This window comes from Carassius auratus, chromosome 6 (genome assembly GCF_003368295.1).
Source record: "Carassius auratus strain Wakin chromosome 6, ASM336829v1, whole genome shotgun sequence".
Taxonomy (NCBI): domain Eukaryota; kingdom Metazoa; phylum Chordata; class Actinopteri; order Cypriniformes; family Cyprinidae; genus Carassius; species Carassius auratus.
In genome coordinates, this window is record NC_039248.1 from 10,691,015 (window position 1) to 10,716,017 (window position 25,003).

The 25,003-nt window shown below is 37.6% G+C and overlaps 1 protein-coding gene across 19 annotated transcripts in view; it reads right to left on the reverse strand.

The window, feature by feature from the left end:
- The window catches only part of LOC113096129 (forkhead box protein P1-B), a 175,830-nt gene that overhangs the window by 43,309 nt on the left and 107,518 nt on the right, over positions 1–25,003 (reverse strand). For 17 of the 19 annotated variants that reach the window (XM_026261609.1, XM_026261610.1, XM_026261608.1 and 14 more), the window contains one exon: positions 18,596–18,691. In XM_026261609.1, the coding sequence (XP_026117394.1) occupies positions 18,596–18,691 (96 nt within the window). Of the gene's footprint in view, positions 1–2,657; positions 2,979–3,651; positions 3,991–18,595; positions 18,692–25,003 lie in introns of those variants that run through there. The other 2 variants (XM_026261633.1, XM_026261625.1) reach the window with 2 other exon arrangements.

The following is a 25,003-nucleotide window of genomic DNA, read 5'->3' on the forward strand; positions in this document are numbered from 1 at the left end:
AAAAAAAAAAAACGGCTAATTAAATGGACAGAAAATCTAAGTAGAAAGTTCTAAAAGCAAAGTTTAAGAAATAAATATTACATTCATAATGGACTAAATGGAGATATTCTTGTCTCATATTTATGAAAACATGCACGTACAAATTATTATTATTATGGTTTTTATTATGAAGCAAGAACACTCTGGGGCAGAGGCGTAGATATATCCATCTCCCCAGCCGCTTCTGAACTGCAAATAATTCCACTCCCTCTTCCTCGCTCTGGCTCTCTCGCAGCCCGTTTACAGTTCACATAAACAGGATAATCATAGTCACATTTTCTGCCCATTTACCGAGCAGATTCTGTGGGGGGAAAGCGGCCCATTCAAGGCAACTGTAAAAACAAAAATCCAGATTGAGCTTTAATTAACTTCTAAACCACAAACAAACAAGTTCTCAGCAGAGCTGGCCCGATCTGCTGTAAAACAAACAAGCAGGGGCGAAGGAGAGCATGAGGTTCAGCTTTTCCTTTCCCACACTAACTCAACCCCACTGCAGGTGGGTGTCCCGAAGGGGTGGACCATCAGCCCCGGAACCCTCTGAGCTGTTGCTCAAGGGCTATTCACTTGATCTCACGCACTAACTGTGGGTGGGTGCACTGTGGATGTGCCACGGGCATGTGTCTTGCCTCCATGAGTGTTTGCCTTGGATTCGAGCACAAAAAATAAACATGTTTCTCATCTCTCTGCACATTAGGATGCAAAGAAAAAATATACATTCATGAAAACCAGCATGCTGAATTTATATTTTCTATTGAATATCCTGACCCTTGACATCTTCTGCCTTTAAGTCCTGAAAAGTGCCTTCTTATAAGTTTGGAAATTGTGATGTGCACTTAAGTGATTGCGGTCACAATTAAACGGGCACTTTGGGCAATTTCATAGTTATTTCTCCCGTTTTCATTTTCTGACAACGACAGCTTTTTATGTAAATAAAGAGCAAAGGATGTGCATTAACAATTAGCAGGAACTTACAAGTGAGGAATATCATTAGCAATTTATCATAAAAATGTATTATTATTAATTTATTATTTATTTTAAATTAAATATTTATTATTGTTCTGCCACAAAGAAAACACGTTTCTGTTTAACTAAAAACGAATCTACATTATTAATATTTCCATTTCCATCAAACTTTACCTATCAAATAGCTATTCTTCATCAACAGCATGTTAACAATCACACTTTATGATCAAAACTATCTAGCAACCACAATGATTCCTTATCCAAAAATCAAGGCTCAGAGATCTTCCCACCGGAATCATCTCGTAACTGGCAGTAATAATCATTTCTGACCACAACGCAACCCCTGGTGACCCTTGATGGGTCTCTCCTCACACACACTAAAATACTGTCACAAAGCGGGACCGCTAAAGGTCTCCCGCTCAACCCAGCCTGAGATGTGCCACTAAAAACAATGATGTCGACAAACTGCCTTTCACCACTTTACACTTTTCCACTACACCCTAACGCCCTTTCCTCCCTCCCGCTCCCTCCCTCTCTCTCTCTTGCTCTACTCATCCCGCTGATATGATTTATGGTTTACCAGCTCAGCGAGGTTACGCAACGTCGCGCATGCCTTCAGACGCGTTATTGGAGTCGGTGGAGATTTAATTAAGATCACAGTCACACAAATCCTCCTCAAATTGAGAATTTACTCGAGACAATGGTCGTCACATCCTAGCATGGGAGAGGTCCCATTTTGCACAACGCCAAACGACAACGACGCTAATCCGTGTTCCATGACATCAAATGAAGGCTTCGGTAAATTGCACTTCGTGATTTGATCAGCCATGTTGTGGTGTTTGTCGCCAGGGTCAATTAATATTGGGTTAGAGATACTGTTAGCGTGTGAGCTAATTTTCTAAAAGAAAACACAAATGAGCGTTGTAATATGTTAAATAAAATCTAAACGTTTATAAAAAAAACTATATAATCTCTAAATTTATACTGTTCCACGCTAAAATTAGTTTTCAAAATATAAAGTTGCAGATGCGAGTCGAAGAGGCATCCGCAACCTTTTTTTTTTTGCTGTATACCATAAAATTGTCTTTCTGAGCAATTTGTCACTACGCTGCTTCTTCCAAAGAGGATGCTCACCTGGTGTGCTTGCAGGAAACTTAGTACAAGAAAAGAAAGAAGAAATGCATTTTGGGAAAAACACAAGCAAAAGTTTCCTTTCTTTATCTTTCTCCTCTGTGGGAGAACGAAGGATAAAGACAACAGAAAAGAACAGCTGGTAATGCCGTGTGTCATCATCACTAAAGTATTCTCCATTCTTACCACATAATGTAGAGCAAGACGTCTGTGAAAGAGGTCAGCCGCATGAACGACTGACCACAACCCCCCCCCCCAACTCTTTCCTATGGGAAATATCTATTAAACATACACACAGTTTGCTTGTTCTCCCGTCTCACGTAAACACACACACACACACACGTGAATATTCTCTCACACACCAACATTGTCGTCGCCGCTAATATGACAGGTGTTGGCAGACTCACGGCCTGTCAGGGCACAACATAAATGCAGTACGGCCCCAGCCAGAGCGGGCCCTAATGCACTACTAATGAACAATAAATCAAGTCTGATTACAAACTGTCAGCCCAATCAGCTCTCACCCTTCTCTCACGCCTTCTAAACGAAGGAGCCCGGTGGTCACAGCTGTGCGGCATTACCCTCCGCGAGGCTCCCTGTTTAGCCTTTACTTTCCACACGTCCAGTCGTTACCTCTCCTGCCATCCTCGTATCGAAACCCCCACCGACCTCGAGTCTCAAACTCCACAAACTAAATAATGACGGCAACCAGAAACTGTCATGCTAAATACTGCATATCAGCATTCAAATCATTTGTTTTTAAATGCATCATTTAAAATATCAACTGATTATTTTACAACATGCATATATTTAAAATGAGCAAGCGGCCCACAAAAACTACAGGAGAGTGTCAAAACTTTGCCTTAGTTTCAGCAATCACACTCCTGGCATGTGAACAGTCACACTCTTGCACACACACACACACACACACACACACACACACACAAATGAGGGCCCATGACACAAGTGTCAAATCGCAGTGTGTCCCTGCCCCTTTTTAAATGTGGGCAACCGTGAAGGTGAACAAACCTTCCCCAACACACACACACACACACGTGCGCTATTAATTTTCAAAAGAATTAAATACAAACCTAACCAATTTAACTTAAAATATCATCAAATCCAACACTGTGATAGCATGCTGACAGCATGTGCAATCTAGAAACCTTTCTACAAAAAAGTTTTAGACAAAAAAAGTATCTGCATAACTGCAATTGTCTTCAACTAAAAACATACATACATACAACACAAGAAAGCATTTAACAAAAGCCTCAAATTAAAAATCCTGTGCTTGTAAACTGCAACTGACAAGAGAAGCTTCAAACATCAACTTGTAATCACATCACAGTGTTTACATGTCTCCTAACCAACCAGCATGATAGAAACTAATACAAACAGCATGCGGAGAAATCAAGCTCTCTTCCTTTTCCTCTGGACGTACTGCATTGCAAAACTTTTCTACGGCAACAGAAACAGCTCTTTCACAGAAAAATTACAGAATCAATCATATTGACAAACCTGACAAACTCCATTTGGCTGGCAGGGTAAACAGAGAGAAGCCGGGCCGTTTGGAGGATCGCGGAAGATGAGAAGACACGAGTCGCGGAGCAGAGAGGGAGAGCGAGCGAGAGGCAGAGAGAGAGAGAGAGGGAGAGAGAGAGGCGTTTACAGCGAGCGTGTGCGTGTGCTGCCGCGTCTCAAGCCTTTTTCCCGGGGATATGGACAGATTGCACGCACGAGGTTGCTCCCTAGCTGACAAGATACAAAACTATCCAATCAACCACGCCTTTTCTCCACCAATCACAAGCAGCCCTCTAAACATAATCAATTCAAATGGGGACACAAGCAGCGGCAGGGGCCGCCGCAGGCCATGTGTGTGTGTGTTTGGGGTGGGAGGGGGGCAGGTGAAGCAATGCCTTTGTGTGGGACCCTATAAAAAAAGGAGAGAGAGAGAGAGAGAGAGAGAGAACAAAAAGGACCTAAACAAAACAAAAAGAAAAAAGCAGCACAGTTGATGGCTGTTAACCCTTTGACCCCGGTAAAGGTTTTGTCCGTGCTGGTGAAACAATGGAAGAGTGAAGAAAAGAAACCCTTTAATTAAACAACAGATAAGCAAACACTATCTGACAGAGAGAAGGAGTGGGAGAAAAACAAAGAGATTCCGCAAGTTGTTATTGTTCTTATAAACGGGAATTGTTTATGGGAACACAAGCTTGGCCATTCACTTTAATTAGAAAAGGGAGGATTTAATGTTTTGTTTTTATTTAAAACAATGGCAGTTATGTAAATTCTATAATATATATATATATAAAAAATAAAATCTTTTTACATTATATTTTATAAGAAATGTCACAGTCATTAAAAGAGTACCTTTTAAACTTCTTGACCAGACACAAACAACTATGGAAAAGGTTGCTGTTTCCATTCACAGACTGACTCTGTGTGTGGGTGCAATTCAATCTTAATCCAAATCCACTAATTTCGAACATAAAATAACACACACACCGCAGCCCTACTTCTGCTGTGAACGGTTAGAACATAAGTGCTCAGCGCTAGCAAGTGATTAAAACATCACCACCTTCTCACACTTTTTTTTTTTTTTTTAATAAAAAAGGGGGAAAACACAGAAAAGTTGCTTCGCCCCCTACTGGCTAACCTTATATTACACATTCAAAACCCAGAGACAAAGGCTTAACTTACTTCAATAGTTGACTGGTTGAAGTCAACTTGAAATTGAAGGCTAATTTACATTTTTAGAGTTTTATTAAAAAACAAAAAAAGTCATTTCTTTGCAAGCAAGAAAAATTTATATTTTAGAAAGGTTATAATTAGTTAGAAATATCATAATTAAGAAGTTATATATATATATATATATCATTAAATTACTAAGATTACTAAGATAATTAAAACATTAAACATTATGAATATTTCAGAAATCAAAGGCATAACTGATTTCATTAAAAATAAAATGGATTTTTACAAAATACATAATTTTGTAAACACACAAACACACACACACACATATATATACACACACATAGTTTTAAAAACTCAACCAACTAAATAATTCTAAATAATAAATAAATGACACACACACGTAACTTCAGATTTGTTTATTGCTAAAAAAAATTATCAATTAAATTTTTAAAGAAGTAATACCTTTATAAAGGAGTAAACTGGTGGTATCACAAAGTAATACCATGGCACTGTACCTTGACATAAACAACAACATTAAATAGTTATTATATTCAAATGCAATTTATGTGGCATGTGTCCAAAAACATTGAAATGTAATTGCATGAGAGGGTATAAACAATTTCTGTAGACCATCACATGAGCCGTATTGTTAACTGACTTAAAGAACCTAAGAATTAAAGGTCTATACCTTAGTGAATAATTCAATATTTTATTGGTTCCCTGACAAACACTCTCAGAAGTGTGCACACACGCGTAAGCCTTTTCAAGCAAGGGCAAAAAGACAAGCAGCCGTGCAAGTATGCACACATAACACATACAGCCGCTCATATGAACTAACACACACACACACACACACACACACACGCACACATTTGGCCATACCCCCTCTCCTATGCGGTCTCCCCTGGGCAGAATGTCGGCGTATTCTCAATAAAACACCTTCTTAGCAGTAATAGGCCACTGTTCTCATTTCACTGCTCCCAAAGGGCTCATGATAAATTTAGCAGACATACAGTTCAAGCCTCCTCCTCTTGTCTCTCTCTCGCTCTTTCCACATCTATCTGTGCTGTGTTCGGGCCTGTACGCCATAATTACCCATACTCTTTCTATCCAAGCCGTCTAATAGATCTTGCTGTTTATTCACTCCATCACTTTGTGAGTCACAGAACCAACACTATTCATTTATGTCTTGTTACAGATAATTGGAAAGCACAGGTTGACTCCTTCGCGAGACTGACACACAAACAATAACGCGCTCCATCTCAGATCAGCTCCGCGGTTCCCTGTATGACTGTCAGGATGACACAGGGCCAAGGGGAAACTGATCCCAGATAAGCGTTTGCTGGTAACCTGCTTGAGTTTAGCATTTAAACCGCGCAGTCATATGAATCCTCTTGTGAAGAGTCATCGCAAAACCACTACAGACGTGACGGGTTCTAGTACTACTACTATGACGGAGATATCTTTGCTCTTTTAGACCTTCGCGCAGGTCGAAATAAGCTCATTTGTAACGCTGTCCTGTGACTAAATGTAATCTGTTGTTTACTGAAACAGGTTTTAGCAGAACAGGTGTGATGTTAACAGAAAACAGCTGGTGCTGTGGGCAACAACCTTCTTTTTAAAACACAAATCACACGCGCGCACACATCTTGAATGTCACTTCTATTAATGAATGAGCAAAGACCAAACAGTCATCTCTGACCTCTGACTATCATGACACCAGCAGTTTCAGTACAGTATGATGTGCGGTGATGATATTTGGCGTAAGTATTTAAGGGAACAGGCAATCTCTTCAGACACCGCAAACTATACGCACATTTAGCAAAAGCACTAGACTGCTAAATATCAAGCAGATCTTGTTTGATTAATCGTGCACTGATACGGTAGCGAAAAGTGTGCCTTTGCTGTCTGTGCTTCGCTGTGGCTTTGCCTTCAGTCAAAACATGAGCTTTTCTGTTGGTGATGTTCGACATAAATGAAGTGGGTGGGGGAATGTTGTTTTCTTTACGTGCTATTGTGATTGATTCAGAGTGTGTGCTTTTTGAGTCAGACACTATTTTTGGAGGCATCATCAAAACGATAAAAAAACATAAAAAGACCATATTTGAGCATTTAAAACTGTCTTAATACTTTTTTTCATCTTTAATGTTGTATTGTGCATTGTATGTATATCAATATATGTGAATTAATGCAACATGAATTAATACAACACAAGTATATACTATAAATATATGTACTCAAAAATGTTTTCTCAAAAATATAGTGAAGGAGGTGATGTTGTGAAATATTATTACAACATAAAATAACTTTTTTTCTATTTTAATATATTTTAAAATGCAATTTATTCCAGTACGGAGCCCCGCACATGCCATGCAAGAAAAAAGAAATAAATTGCGCGCATGATTAACTAATTCGTTCCCTCAATTTACTAAAACGTGCACACGATTACTATTGCGAATTAGTAAATCGTGCACACGATTTAGCCATCTATTTTTTCCTGCGTGTCATGTGCGGGGCTCATTAATTCCAGTCAAGGTAAAGCTGAATACTGTAGCAGCCATTGCTCCAGTCTTCAGTGTTACATGATCTTTCTGAAATCATACTAATTTGCTAAGTTGGTGGTCAAGAAATATTTAATCAATGTTGAAAACAGTTCTGTTGTACAATATGTATTATGTATATATAAATGCACACACATATAGCATATATATCACGTATAAATATATTTCATATATAAATGTAACACTTTTCTTAAATATGTACATGCATATGTCTCTGTGCGTATTTATATATACATAATAAATATACATAGTACACACACATATATTTTGTAAACAAATTCTTTCATGATTTTCCTGCGATTAATCACACAAAATTCAATAATGGCTTCAAAAGTAGTGTGTGCACTTTTTTCATTTAAAAGTACTGCTATATGAACAGAAGTGAAATAACATTTTGTTTGCAAACACTTAAAACAAATAAGGTGCTTTTTTACAGCAGTATTCCTTTTAAATAGTAGCAGTTAAAATATTTCTTGTAGATCTCAACTTATGCAATGTAATCAAATTAAATCTAAAACCAAAGCTATTTGTCATATAAATATATATATATATATATATATATATATATATATATAAATTGAAAATGAATTAAAAATAAAAACGAATCTTAAACAGCAGACCACAAATCAAATTTTAAGGTCAGGAATCCATAGTAATATAATATATTCATAAAAGAAATAACCATGAAACAACTGCATCAATGCAAGTGAAAATCTTTGCTTTTACTCAACTCAGTCGACTATTACACACAAAGCCACACTAGGCCACATCAGGGTATTTTTAACATCTGTAATAAATATAAACCAACACCAAGTGAGTGAGAGAGGAGGAGCTGAACTACTCAAAGCAGTTAAACTTACACACACTGATCACAGTAGCCCATATTCCCCTGTCCCAAGCATCTCATGCTAACCGCTGACAACTGTATATTCTTTAGTGAACCCACAGGCCGTCAGATGTGACTTCACACAAGAGACTTCCCAAAGCTTCTTATCTAGCAGGTAGTGTTTTGGAGTCTCAAATACGATCTATATAGATCAATCCATAAAGATCAATCCCCACAGTCCTAGCATCATGGACCACACATCTGTATACCGTTTTGGAAAACGGATGAAAAGATGGAAAGAATTGAGGGATGAGAGGAGAGAGGGAGGAGACAAGAAGAAGGGGGTGGCAGGCAGCTTGGGGGGGCGGGGGGACGAAACATGACTGAAGTGAAAAGGTCTCGAAAATGGCACTGTAGCTTTAAGGGTTGGTGCTTGGAGTTGATGCAACAGCAATTTGATGTTGGCCGTTACTGGCTGGGCCAGACAGTCTGGAAAAAAGCGTGATGACCTCATCGTGACAGCATCATCCAAGCCTGTTTCTCATCTACACATTACACATAATGCATTCTTACAATATGACTTGAAAAAACAAACGGCTGAAGAGAACAGGAATGATACGTGGATACAGCTGCAGATGGAGGAATGAGAAATATGCTTATGGTTTTCCCTAAAAAACTGTTAAAGCAATTATGAACATATGATCATATATTTAAAGGAACTTAAAGGGGGGATGAAATGCTATTTCATGCATACTGAGTTTTTTACACTGTTAAAGAGTTGGATTCCCATGCTAAACATGGACAAAGTTTCAAAAATTAAGTTGTACATTTGAAGGAGTATTTCTGTTCCAAAAATACTCCTTCCGGTTTGTCACAAGTTTCGGAAAGTTTTTTTCGAGTATGGCTCTGTGTGACGTTAGATGGAGCGGAATTTCCTTATATGGGTCCTGAGGCACTTCTGCCGGAAGAGCGCGCGCTCCAGTATAGCAGAGCACTGAGAGGCTGAGCACAGCCTGATCAGAGCGAGAGCGTCACGAAAAGTCACAAAAGAAGTGTGTTTTTGGTTGCCAGGGCAAGACAACCCTGCACAGATTACCAAAAGAGAAACAGCATTAAGGGACCAGTGGATGGAGTTTATTTTTACAGAGCATCAACAAAGTTGTGCAAGTGTTTTTGTTTGTTCCCTGCATTTCGGATTGCACATCGTTTATTTCTTAAGGATAATGCAGGCCCAACGAAAAAGGGTCACGATCGTATGTTGGAACCACAGGCGGTGAGTAAAACTGCTTCAAATATCTCTGTGTTGTTAACTTAGCTATCGGCGCATAAGCACGTCAAGTAAACAACATGCGATGTTGTCATCAAACTTCACTTTCCACATGTACAGCTTAAAAAAAAAAAAAAAAAAGATGACAAAGTGGAACTTAGTCATTTTCCAAAACCGCTAAGCAAAATATACAGTTTCAGTACATACCACATAGAGACGTCGTTGCTGATGCTGCTCTTGTTAAATTTCAGCCTCTGGATCTGATTCTGGATCATAAATATACGCTGAATCTGACTGTTAGCCATGGTTTGTTTTGGATGATGTTTTTTCTTCACGGTAATGTCACAGCTTCCAAACACTCTCAACACAAAAGCCTATTCGCGCTCATGATTCTTTAGCTCCGCCCACACGTCACGCCTCCAGGCGCTCGTGTTTTTCCGGGAAAAATCGGTACAGACTATCTTTCTCTTATGAATATAATAAAACTAAAGACTTTTTGGAGTTATGAAGGATGCAGTACTACTCTATAGGTACTCAAGATTAACAGGATATTGAGTGAAAACGAGCATTTCACCCCCCCTTTAAACAAAAGATGATTCTGTCATCATTTAATCACCCTCATGCCACCAAACCTATTTGGCTTTTTTTTCTGTGAGACACAAAAAGTACATTTTTGAAGGATATTTTGCCTGTTATTTTCTACATAGTGAAAGTTATTATGAACTGGGGCTGTCAAATGACAAAAAAAGTATAAACACCAGTCCATATGACTTCTGAAGCCATATAATATTTTTGTGTGAAGAACAGAATGAAATTTAAATTGTTATTGACTAAAATCTTGACATCTGCCCTAGTTCTAATTAGCGTGTCCACAAGTTTTTCTAAAGAGAAGTAGCAAAATCCAATCTGTGAATTAATAATAATAATAATAATAATAATAAATATATATATAAAAAAAAAAGCCTGTAATTTTTTTTTTTTTTTTTGCATCAATGAAAGTTGATTTCTTTTAATTAGGAAGTTAAGTTAAGTCATATAAACTATATCAAGTTCACAAACTCATCTGAATAATTTGTTCATGAATCATACTAATCAGGTTCCCAAATGATCTGGTCAAAAATGATCAGTGAGCATTTATTAAAAATTGTTGTCTGTTTGTCTTTATGGTGCTTTTGTATCTTTTTTTAAGTTTGAAAGCTTCAATCTGCATTTATTTATGCATTATTTAAACAATTTCAATTTCTTGGAAGAAAAAGGCAAATGATTGAATGAAGATAGAATGTGTATAAAAATATATTAATACAAAAAAATAACATTGTCAACCCTTCTGCATGTCAAAGTATTCCTGCTTAGGTTGCAGAATTTGTATACAATTATATACATTTTAATAAAAAAACAAAAACAAACTTGCATCTGATCAAATGTGACAGTGAGAAAATTCTATTTCAATTTTTATTTTCTTGAAAAAACAATCACAACTAGCACAAACTTTTTCATTGTGATAAGAAGAAATGTGTCTTGAGCAGCAAATCACCATATTAGAATGATTTCTGAAGGATCATCGGACACTGGAGACTGGAGTAATGATGCTGGAAATTCAGCTTTGCGTCAAAGTAATAAATTACATTTAAAAATAGATCCAAACAGAAAACAGTTATTTTAAATGGTAATAATATTAGACAATAGTACTGTCTTTATAATATCATTGATCAAATAAATGCAGCCTTGGTGAGCATTTTTCAAAAATTCTTAAATGGAAACCATTGTGTTTCCACAATGACAATATCAGAGTTGCAGGATTTCCGGTTCGGACTGGCCACCAAACGTGCCTGCAAACAGCCTCATTGTCACCTCCAGAACAGAGAAGTGGATGACAGAGAGTCCGCAGGTCACATTGGGTTGCTCGCGGCTGAGGTGGGCTCTACGGTGTGCTACGGTGGGTTTGTCTATAAGAGAGGCTGGAAGCTCTGGCCGAGCTCCAGTGAACCCCAGCACACCGCACCGCTAATGAGTTACAGATTGCTGCACTGTGGTATACATGTGTCAGGACAATGCCATGGGTCTCCACCAAAAAAAGGGCAGTAAAAAAAAAAAGACAAAGAGAAAAAAAACTGCATAGAAGAAAGAGGGTATTAGTGAAGGAGAGCCAAGGCCTGACTTCTGCACTGTGTCATGTAGCACTCTATGAAGACGAGGAATTGCAGTCTGTCTGTGTGTGTGAGTGTGGAGGGGAAGGAGGGGGTGAGGGCCCTTCATCGTTTGTTAAAGTGAGAGGACATTATCGCTTGACCTCCACTTGCCCTCCCTGTGACTGCATATGATCATGAAAGAAAAGCAATGAGAAACAGAACGAGACAGATTGTTCAAAACAGCTCCACTGATTACTTCCTGTGACATCATCAAAACACGGAAAAAACGGACATTTCTGACTATTGAAGACTGGGAGAATGAGTCTCACTCACCACAGAGGACATTAACAAGGGAAGTCATAAAACACTTCTTTAGTTGCTGGTGTTTTAGGGTGCTTTAACACTTGGTTCGCTTGCCTGTTCCGAAGCTGAGTTTGGTTGTTCCCCACTCCCCCTGCCCACGCTGGACTGTGTTCATATTAGTTTATTTGGGTCAGAACCTTGGTTCGTTTGCGTCATCAAGCCAGCAGCTGTTTACCCCGTTGCTTAGTAATGGTGGCGCAGGAGAAGGCGGCAAATGCATACTTGCTCTATGTACTTTTATATATTTACGGTTTTGAACCATTCATTTTGTTTACAAAGCTTTGGTACATAACACTTATGCCTGTCTTACAAATGTACTGCAAATGATCTAAAGAACGCTGAAGGCAAACAGAAACGAGATATAAAGCTCTCTGTTTGCAGCGCGTCAGTCACACTCATCAAGAAAGTGTGCAATGCAATAATGCAATAGCAGTTCCCTTTCGCGAATTGGTATGATTGCAATAACATCAGCAGCGAACTGTACCGGAGTTCACATGAACCGTACCACAGACCACCCTTTTTAAGTGGACTTGGGTATAGTTAGCAGGTGCACACCTGAGTTCGGAAGACAGCGTTCACATCATTCAAATGAACCGGACTCTAACATCAATCGAACCCAGGTGCGCACCAAAAGTGCTAGTGTGAAAGCATCCTTGGTGTGTGAGCAGAATCCTGTGATCAAGGTCAAACAATAACTTGCCAAAAGTGGGTAAAAATAAATAAACAGAAATGCATTATTTCAAACCATGTTTTTGTTTTAACTTCACAACAAGCACCTACGCAAAGAAGTTGAAGAAGCAGCTGTTTTTTGGTACAGAAACAAACTCCTCCAGATGATTTGCACATGTTTGGAAGACACCGGTTTGTTTCCACCAAAAATAAGCGAACAGACCAGCTGATCTCAACAAGCATCAACACTGTCTAAGGAAACAAACAAGCTCTCTTTTCAGACTGCCTATTGACACCACTTTTGTTTTGCTATATCTTCTTGACAACTCAAGCGTGAATGGCAAATGTTTATGCTCAAGCAGCCTTTAACGGCAAAAGTTCACGAATGCATGAGGATAGACATGACATTTACACTGTGCGATGATCAACTAAAACATAACGTGCGTGTCTAGTAGGGGCATTACGCCAACGGGCCAAAATCATGTCAAAATAACACTGTCATCCCTTCTGCACGTCAAAGTAATCCTCCATAGGTGCCAGCTCCCTAACCATCATCCCTTGCGGTAATGCACAGTAAACCACGCCTGCTTTCACAGCATTGCCGCAAATAATCCTCACTCTTTTTTTTTTTTTTTCAATCTTCTTTATTTTCCCTCATTCCACGGCGAGGGTGGACTATCAAGGAATGTCCGCAAGTGTTGTTCCTAATTACCTATTTCTCCACTCCTGATCCTGTGGCGGGCATAATTAGTTACCTGGGGCTGCAATCCAATTTGAAGTGATGACAAGAAAGCGATCCATGAAAAAGTAATAAGTTAAATCCAATTTCAGACTGCCTCTAATTAAATGCACATGGAACTAATGACTCAAGACCTACCATTTCAGTGATAACCGTAATTAGCAAGGAGGGAGTTGCACTCTCTCGATCTTCCTCTCTCTTTCTCTTGTTGACTCTCTCTCTCTCTCGTTCTCTGCTGTAGGTGTAAAGTGGTAAAGTGGCATGGACTCTTTTAATTACACGTGTCATTTTGTCGGTGATTTACTCGTGGTTTTTTGACCAGCCGAGTGTGTTTAGCCTCTGTCACTACAGCAGATGTTTATGGTGTTCTATGTTGTGTGTCATATTAATAAAGACCCCCCCCCCCCCATTTTAATAATAATAATAATAATGAAAAAAGAAAATCTTCTATTATAACTAATGAAGCCATATCAGACATTTTGTCTGTTAATTGTCCAGCATTCTATGAGCCACTGATTGGTAAAATTTCCTATGAATTCACTACCATACCTTGTGTTAACTTTAAACAGCCCAAAAATGTAATAATGTGCAAACACTTAGGTGGACAGAGACCGAAATGCTGAATTGGTGATAAAACAGTAACAAATCAAATTAATACGCTCTAGAGTAAGTAAGGCAAATTGAAGTTGGCTTTTGGCGCCTCAATAGAGCAATAACACCTAATAGAGATCAGCATCTAATGATAGATAAATCATACAAGACAGCAAAGAGCTATTGGGTGCTTGGATAATATAATAAGCTAAAAGTTTGTGGATAGAATGAAGGAAAGACAAAGTTCAGAATTAGATACTACCACACTACATACTGTATATAGTTTGCACAGTAAGAGGATTTTCTACATGCAAGGAATTAGCGACTACATTAGGGCTATCAAAATGGCCGAAAAACTAAATTCGAATTTTTTACTTAAATATTATCAATATTCAAATTATATTCTAATTTAGAGGCATAATTTCTGTTAGGGGAAAAAAAGCTTTTGCCTTCTCTCCCGAGGCAACAAGAGGGCACATCGAACAAAATATTATGCACGTTTCTTCAATTACTAATAAAATAACACGACTATCTTTGAAAAAACTGCATAATGTTTAAACTAATGTTTATACACCATATATAATTAATAAAGTTGCTTAAACAATAAGAAACAAAATGCATCCTCTGCATGCAAAGGACCGAAAACCGAACACAAAGAGTACTTTCTTCATTTAAAAATGTGAGATGCAGTGGGATGGGGAATCCCACCATAAAGTCTCGAGACATGTTTTTTAAAAGTTGAACATACATACATTTTATAACATTTTATAACATCGGGTGCAGCGGTGACGGATGTCCCTCTAGAAAATGTGATAAATATGTGTTCTGTGTGAACGGCTTGGTTCCGGTTTTGATGTCAACGACATCATCCCTGCATTGATTGTTCTCTTTTTCTGCAATATTTGGAATAGACAACATAGCTGTGCAGCATCTAGTGGCTTCAACTGGATAGGCTAAGAAAAGCATTAAAATGCAACACTTACATCTTTGTCACATTTCGTGCGCTACTGATAAGGCTGCCTGACACACATCTAATTTTTGAATGCAACGTTTCTGCATTCGAATGTGTATTTTTACTGTAAATTCTGCAAAAAAAAAAAAAAAAAAAAAGTTACAGTCCTAGACTACATGTGACAAATTGGTCAGTAGCCTATAAAACAAAGCATAATACACTGGGGTACTATATCCCACAATGCTCAACTTCATAAAGCACTAATGCACCAGGATGAAACAAAGTGCTAAATGTTATTTTGTTATTAATGTTATTTTTTAATTGTGACTGGCCTAGTGGAGTGGCTGTTCCCACCTCAGATTACAAAAAAGAAAAGTAAAATAACTGATTTAAAAGCATACTATAGGTAACATATTTGAAATGTTCATGTCTGCATACTGATAAACTTAAAAAAAAAAAAAAAAAAAAAAAAAAAACAGTAGGCAGTATACAGTATGCCAGGATTCCATTCTGAACACAGTCATAGAAAGATGGAAGAGAGCATGAGGGTGAAAGACAAAAACACACATGCTTTCTTTTCACTGGTGTGAGTGACAGGTTGGCCATGGTCTCTGTATACATTAATAAATTTGAATTTGAATTTTATCTTTGTGTGCTGAAGCTGGTCTGCTCCTCCTCCACGTACTAACAGTCTAGATGGTGGAATCTGCTTGCCACTGACCCCTCAGCCTGATGAGTGAAGCTGTAAAAGCTTGATCCTTTCGGCTTTATCTCAATGCCAACAAATTCACACAGAACCTAAAGGTCACAAGCCACATTAATTCCCTTGGGACCTATCATACACCCAGCGCAATGCGACGGAAGGCGCAGCTCGAGTGTGTTTTTGGTAGTTTCAGTCCGGCGGTGTTCACATTTTCCCATCCAGCGCCACATCATTTAATTAGCAAATGCATTTGCGCCCATTTGTGCGCCCATGTGCGTGCTGGTCTAAAAAAGAGGTGCGCCTGAGCATTGCTATTTTAAGGAGCTGAAAATAGACTGGGCCATAGACCAACTCAAACCTGGTCTAAAGTCAATGGCGCAATTTTTTGGCGCCTCTGGGCCGGTCCACAGTGTGCGTTGACTTTGCTTATTACACACAGGGACGCGCATCACACAAACATGCCAAATATTAAAAACAAAAGGATTACAGTGTAAAAGAATATTATTGTGTAGGCTACTTTAATATAAAAATGTTATGATGGATAGTCATTGCATGTATTAGAATTAGGCTACCTATTTGCAATTCAGCCTATTACTTATAATGATGAATGAAATTCTACTTCATCCCAGTTTTTCTTCCCAGGATTCCAGCTCGTCCCGTAGATGATCTGCTGGCACACTTTAATTTCACGCGCAAGCAGGTCGGTTTCTTCGCTTCGCTCTTAAAGGGAACGGGAGATGACACTCTGATTGGTTTATTGAACGTTACACCCATTACACATTAAGAGAATAGGGACAACCCATTCCAGAAATGTGCTCCGGTGCATGGACCTTTTTTCCATCGTTAAAATAGCAAAAGTGGATTTGGACACGCCCTGAGTGCACATGCACCGTGCGCTTTACACTTTGCATTTAGATCATTAAAATAGGGCCCCTTGTGGCTTATTTCCAGTGATATCTACACAACCCAAGTTATTTTTTACTACATGACATGTTACTGATACATCGTATGGCCGTACAATTTGGGGGGGGGGGGGATGGAACTGCACTTTTTCTGAAATAAAATTATGATTGTGAGATAAAAAAAAAAAAAGCTTCATGTTTGCTGTTCTTGTTCGTAGGATTGAACAATTTAGTCAAGTTGCTGTGATTTTATATAAATGTGACTATAAAATAATAATACATTAATTGTATTAATAATTGTATTGTTTATTATTATTACTAAATAAAAGAAACTACACAAATATAATTTCTGAATAAATACTTGACTCTAAATATTGAGTATTCAGTTACACAGTTGCACACACTTGGCTTTCGATTAATCATACAGCTCTACCACCTCCTAAAAAGGAATTTACATTTGATGAAGAAAATCTGAGTGGTACTAGCTTGTGCAAAACTTGTGTCATGTTACTAGGGTGTTACTATGTGATTGCAAGGGTGTTTTAATTTAGCTATGTGGTGTTTATTCAGTTTATTATATGATATTCAGGTCACTTCTTTTATCATCAACCAGAATTAAAATTGTCTAAATGCTTGGAAAACTAACAACTCAACATGCCGTACAATTTGAGGTATCACTTATGTCTATTCATTAGCAAGTGCCACTAAAAATATAGCCATTACACGCACAAACTCGCTCACTCAATGCAGGGATGTGTGTTAATTAACAAATACGCTCCTTTGGTCTCCTGCGATTCCGCCATGAAACAAACAACATCCACCTTGCTCAAACAGAGATAAGGATCTGAGCGAGTAAATAAACGTAAATATTGCGTCAGACACAGCTAGCTGCTCTCTTTTAAAGGGGCACGGATGGGGATATGAAAAGGGCCGGATTTGCTTTGCATCACAAATGGTAGGCAAATAGAAAGCCCGGAGGCTAAGACAGGAGCCAGGGCTGCTCCCGGGCGCCCCCTTTAACTGCAGCTGACAGAATTAATGTGAGATCAGAGAGAGAGGGGGAGAGAGAGAGAGGACGTCATACTTACTGTACCTCTATTCAATAAGCTAATGTTGTTTGCTCTTCACACTTGCACACACATTAGATATCCATGTGCTCATAATGTGCTAAAACTGACAGGATTTCATTGAGTGTGGTTTGTTAGATTACTGTGAGTGATGAAAGAGCACTACATTAATGTGCTGACAACTCTTCAGCCCATGTCTGCCTTAATTTCCTGTTTGTCAAGCTTTGACAGGTACATGTTGTACCACCAACCGTCTGTATAAATGTAAACAAATAATGTCTGATCACCCACATAAACACACACTCACACACACACAAATATATGTCAGTACCAGTAATGTTCTACAGGTAAGAAAAAAAAATTGATCTCTTTAATATCTCTTATAGTTGTTTCTCCCAGATTAAATGAGAAGCAAATGGAGATATTTGCAACTGTAAAGATCTTAAAGTTGGTACGAAATGGAAAAAATTGAATTCTGTTTTCTAAATGCATCTAGTTTTGAACAATTTAGCCATGCATGCGTTTCAATAAAAAAATGTGGACCTTGTAATGTTTAATAAAAGACCTTCCACTTTTGAGTGCAGCATCCAAATCTGAAAATCCAATCAACAATCGATGTATAGAATCAAGTACCCACCCTTCATTTTTTTTCTTTTACCATAATCCGTTATACTCAGATATGACAACATAGAAGAAAACATCAGTCACTATTTCCATTTAATTTCAACTTGAATGTCTCCAACTGTGCTCTGATTATTCAAGACATCAATGATTTCAAAATGAACTCCAATATTTCCCCCCAAATCAAATCATCTGAGCATTACAGTTTAAGTTTGTTTTACAGGTCAATATATTATGTCAACATGTTTTCTCATTTTATTCTGTTGTATTTCTGAGACAGTTGCTAAAACATTCTGCAAACGCCATACAGGCTCCTGAGCAATATACAAGCAACACAACTCGAGGAGCATCTGAGCTTTACATGTGCACACATACCTGTGGTGCAGGTTGCTTGTCATTGTTTTTTGGGGACTTGCGGGCACTGCTTTGCTGTTGCTGTTGGAGAAGGATCTGTCGTGCAACCTGTAAGGCCTGGGTGAGAAAAAAGACAGACAAAAACAATGTGAGAAAACAAAAGTTCATGAACAACAGTTTCAGTAGTGTTATGTTTCTGTGTTGGGGACTGACACTCCCTTGAGAACGGATCTACTGCTTTTTGGCATCAAAGATGTGATCTAAGTGATGCCATGTTGTTACAGCTGGATAAGATACCGTTTTTCCTCCCTGCTTATTTTAAACAAATGCACAGTTTAATTTGGTCACATGCTATGATTATTTCCAAAACAAACAAGTAGCTGAAAAAAAAAAAGCTGATAGGAAGCGGTTATCAAAAACAGTTACCACAAACAGTTAACAAAATGTTTTTTTTTTTTTTTATAGTTTACAGTTACAGGGAAAAGGAGGACATAAGCTGTTGTTTAATCTTTCTGCATATGTTCACACTTGTAAAAAATTGCTGTAGTTTCTACAGCAAAATTTTACAGAATTTTACTGTATAAACATTTTACAAGATGCAGCTGTAACTCACAATGCATTATGGGTCAAATAAGGTTTTACAGTTGTTAACAGTATATTTCCACGTCAACTGTAATTCATTTACAAGAAGCAGGTGTTTCCTACACTAACTTACTGTAGTGTGGCATTATGGGATTGCGCGTGCATTATTCAAATTCAGAAACCCAGCCGACTGGAGCAGCCCGAGAACGATTGAAGATAAGAAGCTTTATTCATAATTCCTGGTAAGTTCACTTAATTATACTTAAGAAATATAACCTTTTATATTTATTTAAGTTAATCTATAAGCGATTTCATGTCACAATAGCCTCCTATCCTGACATTTAATGGCGTTGGTAACTTCTGTGCAGTAAACTGGGAATTGCTATCATAGCATAGTTACGCCAAATGTTCGATTTTTGGAACTAAAATGTTCTTATTGAGAGCATTTAAAAGTAGTGTTTACCTAATGCGAACGATTGTCATAGTAACTAATGTTAATATTCCAGAAGTTACTTATTCAAAATGAAATGTAGTCATTCATCACTGTTAACTGTTAACAGTGATTAATGTCGTTCCAAACCCGTAAAAGCTATGTTCATCTTCGGAACACAATTTTAGATATTTCAGTTGAGAAGCGGGAGGCTTGCGTCTGTCCCACTGACTGCCAAACAATTAACACTGTCTAAGCCCAGAAAAGTATGAAAAGAATTGTCAGAATAATCCATCTGCCATCAGTGGTTCAACTGTAATTTCACGAAGCTACAAAAATATTTTTTTATGAAAAGAAAACAAAAAGAACAACTTTATTCAACAAAGTCGTTATTTTTTATTATGTCAGCCGCACCACACGGATATGCTGTTTTCGTTCAAATCAAAGCGTAAATAAACATAGAAAGCATGTCCATGTGACCCAGCTGACACAGAACAGGCTATGTAGTGTGTGTCCAACAGATACTCTCCAAAAATGGCACTACACTGACGCAGAGGAGGCAAATTGTTGAATAAATCCTTATTTTTGTTTTCTTTGCATACAAAAAATATTGTCGTCGCTTCATAACGTTACAGTTGAACCACTGACGGACTATTCTGATGATGTCTTTCATACTTTTCTGGGCCTTGACAGTGGTATTTACTTGAGAGTCTATGGGACAGTCACAATCTTCCCAGTTGCATTCAGAATATCTTAAATTGTGTTCCGAAGACGAACAAAGCTTTTACGGGTTCGGAACGACATGAGGGTAAGATTTTCATTTTGCGATGGAGTAACCTTTTAAGTACTGGTAAATGCTGATTGTATTGTATAAGTGACATTTTGACATTTATTTTATTGAGGTAGTTTCATTCAATACTTAGTTTTATCCTGATACTTTTGCTTGTTTTTATGTGCAGATGTTTTCTTGGAATCACTACACTCCCTGGATACAAGACGGACACAGAGGCAAAACAAGTGGAAAAGTCTCAGAGAAGAGGGACAACCCTCATGTGTGTGCTCATCTCAGAAAGTTGATGGACTTTCAGTATGTATTTATTAAATTGTCTTTTGTAGGAATATTCTTAATTTAATAGAACATAAGCTCAAACAACAGAATTTGTGATTTAATGTTCCAGCATTTTATTTGAATACTTTTCTTTAAAACCTTTTTTTTTTTTTTACTTTAAAAAAAAAATAATTAAACAAGTTCTGTTGATTGACCTTCATTTTTATAGAAAGTTAATGTTCTACTCTGAATATGAATATTATTTGCATCATCATTGACTTGGTTTTAATTAATTTGTAAATGAATTAAGATAGAGCTCATGATAATGCATTTATATCAGTATTTTATAGTTTACTGTTAAAATTATTCTTTAAAGCAGTTTCATTGTTAAATTATTACAACATCATATTGTATTTAGGGGTATTTACATGATTGTATTGGCAACTTTTGTTGCCAGTTAAATACTGTAATTTAATGAAATAATAAAAAAAAATGCTGTAAAATATATTTGCAGGACTTTATTGGCAACTTTTTTGCCAGGTAAATACTGTAGTTTAGTGAATTTACAAAATATTGCTGTAAAATAAACTACTTGTAAAATTCAATGTTACTGTAAAAATACTACAAACTACTGTATTTCACATACAGCAATTAACTGTTATTTGCTTTGCAGTAATGTCCTGTAATCCATTTTACAGCAATTAACATCATTTTTACAGGATTTTATTGGCAACTTTTTTGCCAGTAAAATCCTGTAAATTCTACAGTACATTTTTTAGAGTGCAGAATAGAATAATAACATACTACATACTACTGTATTCTGCAAATTTAGGGTTTAGTTCTCAGCACTGAAAAAAAAATATATATATAAAATGGTTAAACTTTTTCATGGTTTGGTTTGTTTCACAGTTTTAGAGTCACTGTTTCGGTATAGTTGTGCTATGTTTATAGAAAAACTATGCTTTGAAAAAAAATTATAATAAGAATATTCTATCTAACTACAAGCAACAGCACAAATAAATACAACAGAGTAAAGATACAAAAATTAAAACAGTGATTTTCATTTTTTTTTCTTTTCTGGAAGGTCTAGCTCAGGGATCCTCAAATCTGGACCTCGAGATCCACTTTCCTGCAGAGTTTAGCTCTAACCCTAATCAAACACACCTGAGCATGCTAATCAATGCCAATCAATGTCTTAGGAATCATTAGAAAATCACAGGCAGGTGACTTTGATCAGGGTTGGAGCTAAACTCTGCAGTGCATTGGACAACCAGGGCAAGATTTGAGGAGCCCTGGTCTAGCATTAGTTTTTAGGTACAGTAATTGAATAAAGTAATCAAATGTAAAAAAAACATTGCATGGACTGTATAAATTAAAGATGATTCTTTATTAAAGTTACACAAGCTTTTCAATCAAGAGCAGTGAGTGATTTTTTGTTTTTGCTGTTCGATTAATATAAAGACTGTCACTTTAAGAGAATGCACTGATCCAGTAGGCCTACGTTCAGCCGGCTACGTCTGCTATAGGACACTTACCAAGACAGCCATTTTGACATAGTTTTGTGTGAATTTGTCCATTTAAACACAATACTTCAGAGAGAGCTTAATAGTTGTGCGTGTTCTTTGGCTCTTAAATGTTTAAACTGGCAGAGCTTAAATCAGTTTAGTTTAAACACATATTAATGTGTGCTGTTCAAGTCTCATCTGTGAGCGCGCGCTATCACCACCCGGGTGATGACGGAATAAATGACTGCTCATATTCCACCATACGGCATTCCCATTGAACAAGAGTGAATAGGTTGTCCAAGGTTTTTTTTCTCTCATCGCTGTTATTGTAATATCTGTGAAGCCAGAATGCACATCCATCAACAAAAACATATATTAGCTGATCCCTGTTGGTTTTATGTGCTATTTATAGCAAACCATATTACAGATGCAGATTTAGGTTGAACCGCGGTCCCAGCACGTGCCGAACCGAACAGTTTGATTTTTGTCAGCGAATCGTCCCACCCCTAATTAATATATAATTTTATGTTATACTGTAATATCCTTTAATATTTAATAATATAATCAAAATAGTTTTAATCCAACACAAGTCAAAAAGAGATCTTAAATTGTGGCTGATATTGCTTCTGGTTTATTTATCACATTGGAAAGAGGAGGTCATGGAAAGTGCATTGCATTGTGGGATACAGTAACCAACACAGTATACTCTGTTGCATACTGTATGTTTTGACAACTATAAGATCATCTGGCTATACTATCCACAGGAAATATTTTCATAATACAGTGCGTTTTCATACTTTACAGAAATAGTAATATGGTGGTGTGGTATGTGGAAAGCAACCTCTCTCACTTTCTTTCTTTCTCGCTACGTTTAACTGTTTGTCTCTCTCCCCCTCCCTCCCCAATTCAAAAAGCAAATAAAAAGTTTATTAGCCTTCAAAATATCTGTCAAAGGACATGGCCCTCTGAGTGGAAAACAAAATACAGTGCAGTCACATGTTTTCTGGCTGGACTACTCCCTTCCCCCCTACCATAAATAATCAGACATGCCATCCAGAGCAAACAAAAGCAAAAGCAGTTCTGAAAAAAAAGAAAAAAAAAAGTTCTCCAGTTGAGCAAAAAAAGGCACCAATACCAAGAAAAGCAAGCAGCGTGTTCCCATAGAACAGCAGGGGCAGACTCACACCTACACCAGAGAACCATCTGAGTAAATAACCCGCTTCATTCTTTCCACCCTCATCACACCAAAAACTCCCACAATTCAACAAACAGTCGCAGAAACATCTAAAACCATTGGGTGGAGTTCAGACTCTATTATCTGATATTAGTGACTTGTTATTAGTAACCTGATGTTATAAAGTGTTCGAGAAAGTGTGCAAAATATGTGGGCTGGCACTGAATGTGATGAATTTTACATCATTTCATGTAAAATGAGAGGAAAAGGAGGTGGTTTTGAGATATAGGATGGCCCTGTGTTAGAGAGTAAAGGGTTACTATCTGGTCCTGCTCTCCAAGAGCTCAATAAAGAAGCTGTGGAGATGAGAACTGAAGCGCTGGGCAAGAGAAGCCAGCTGTTTGTGTGCATGTGTGTGTGTGTGTGTGTGACCTTCTCATGCACTGAAGCTGTGGGATGACATCATGAGGCAGGAATATAATAACAGGCAACAGAGGGGCCACTTCAGTGGCGTCTGACACTGACCATCATTATAAACAAACACACATTACACTACACTACATTACTGCACTTTAAAACTTATATAACATATATGCACCCCAAACGTTATTGATGTTTTGAGATATCCTGCAAAAATTATTTTCATCAATCAGTATTTGTCTCGTTTCCAAGTACAAAAACAAAAAAAAAGTATCTGAAGATCCGGTAACACTTTACAATAAGGTAAACATTTGTTAACATTAGTGTTACATGCAGGAACTTGCTGCTGCCAGTACATACCCTGATAAGGTGCTGTGAGTATTTAAGACATCCCGCTGCTGCACAAATAACATATTGTGTTTTGCTCCGCATACTTTAGGCTTCAAAAACAGTCTTCGGAAAGACCGTTTCTACATACATGTTTTATACAGCCTATGATAATAACCCATAGCCATAGCAGATCTATACAGGTGGAGCTAGGGAAAGGAGCTAGGGAGTTACTTTGAAAGTATGCTGCAAAATGCTCAAGTGAATGTTAACAAGATATTTAAATGTAAAGCAACAAGCTCATTGGCTTTGTATGCAACATGAACCAATCAGCTTGTAACAGTTTAAATTAAGGACCCATCAGCCTGCGCCATCTGAGTTTCATGACAGAAATTTGGGTAAAATTTGAGGAGCCACACTCATTCCATGAATTGCAGTCACTTCCTTGTTGGTTTCACGAGTGAGACTGGAAGGTTTCTGCTTGGTTATTATATATGTTATTTGTGCAGCAGCGGGATGTCTTAAATACTCACAGCACCTTATCAGAGTAAGTACTGGCAGCAGCAAGTTCCTGCATGTAACACTAATGTTAACAAATGTTTACCTTATTGTAAAGTGTTACTGGATGTTCAGATACTTTTTTTTGTTTGTACTTGGAAACGAGACAAATACTGATTGATGAAAATAATTTTTGCAGGATTATCTCGGTGTAATGTAGTGTAGTGTAACTGAACTTCAGTAACTGTCTGGTTCAGCTCAGCTTCAAAATCTGACCTCAGAAGACTACAGAAGGTAGTCTGAACTGCTGGGCGAATCATCAGTACAACCATCCCTTCTATTAAAGAACTGTACTTATCCAGAGTGAGCAAAAGGGCCAGTAAAATCACTCTGGACCCCTCATATCCAGCAAAATCCCTCTTTGAACTGTTGCCATCTGGTCGAC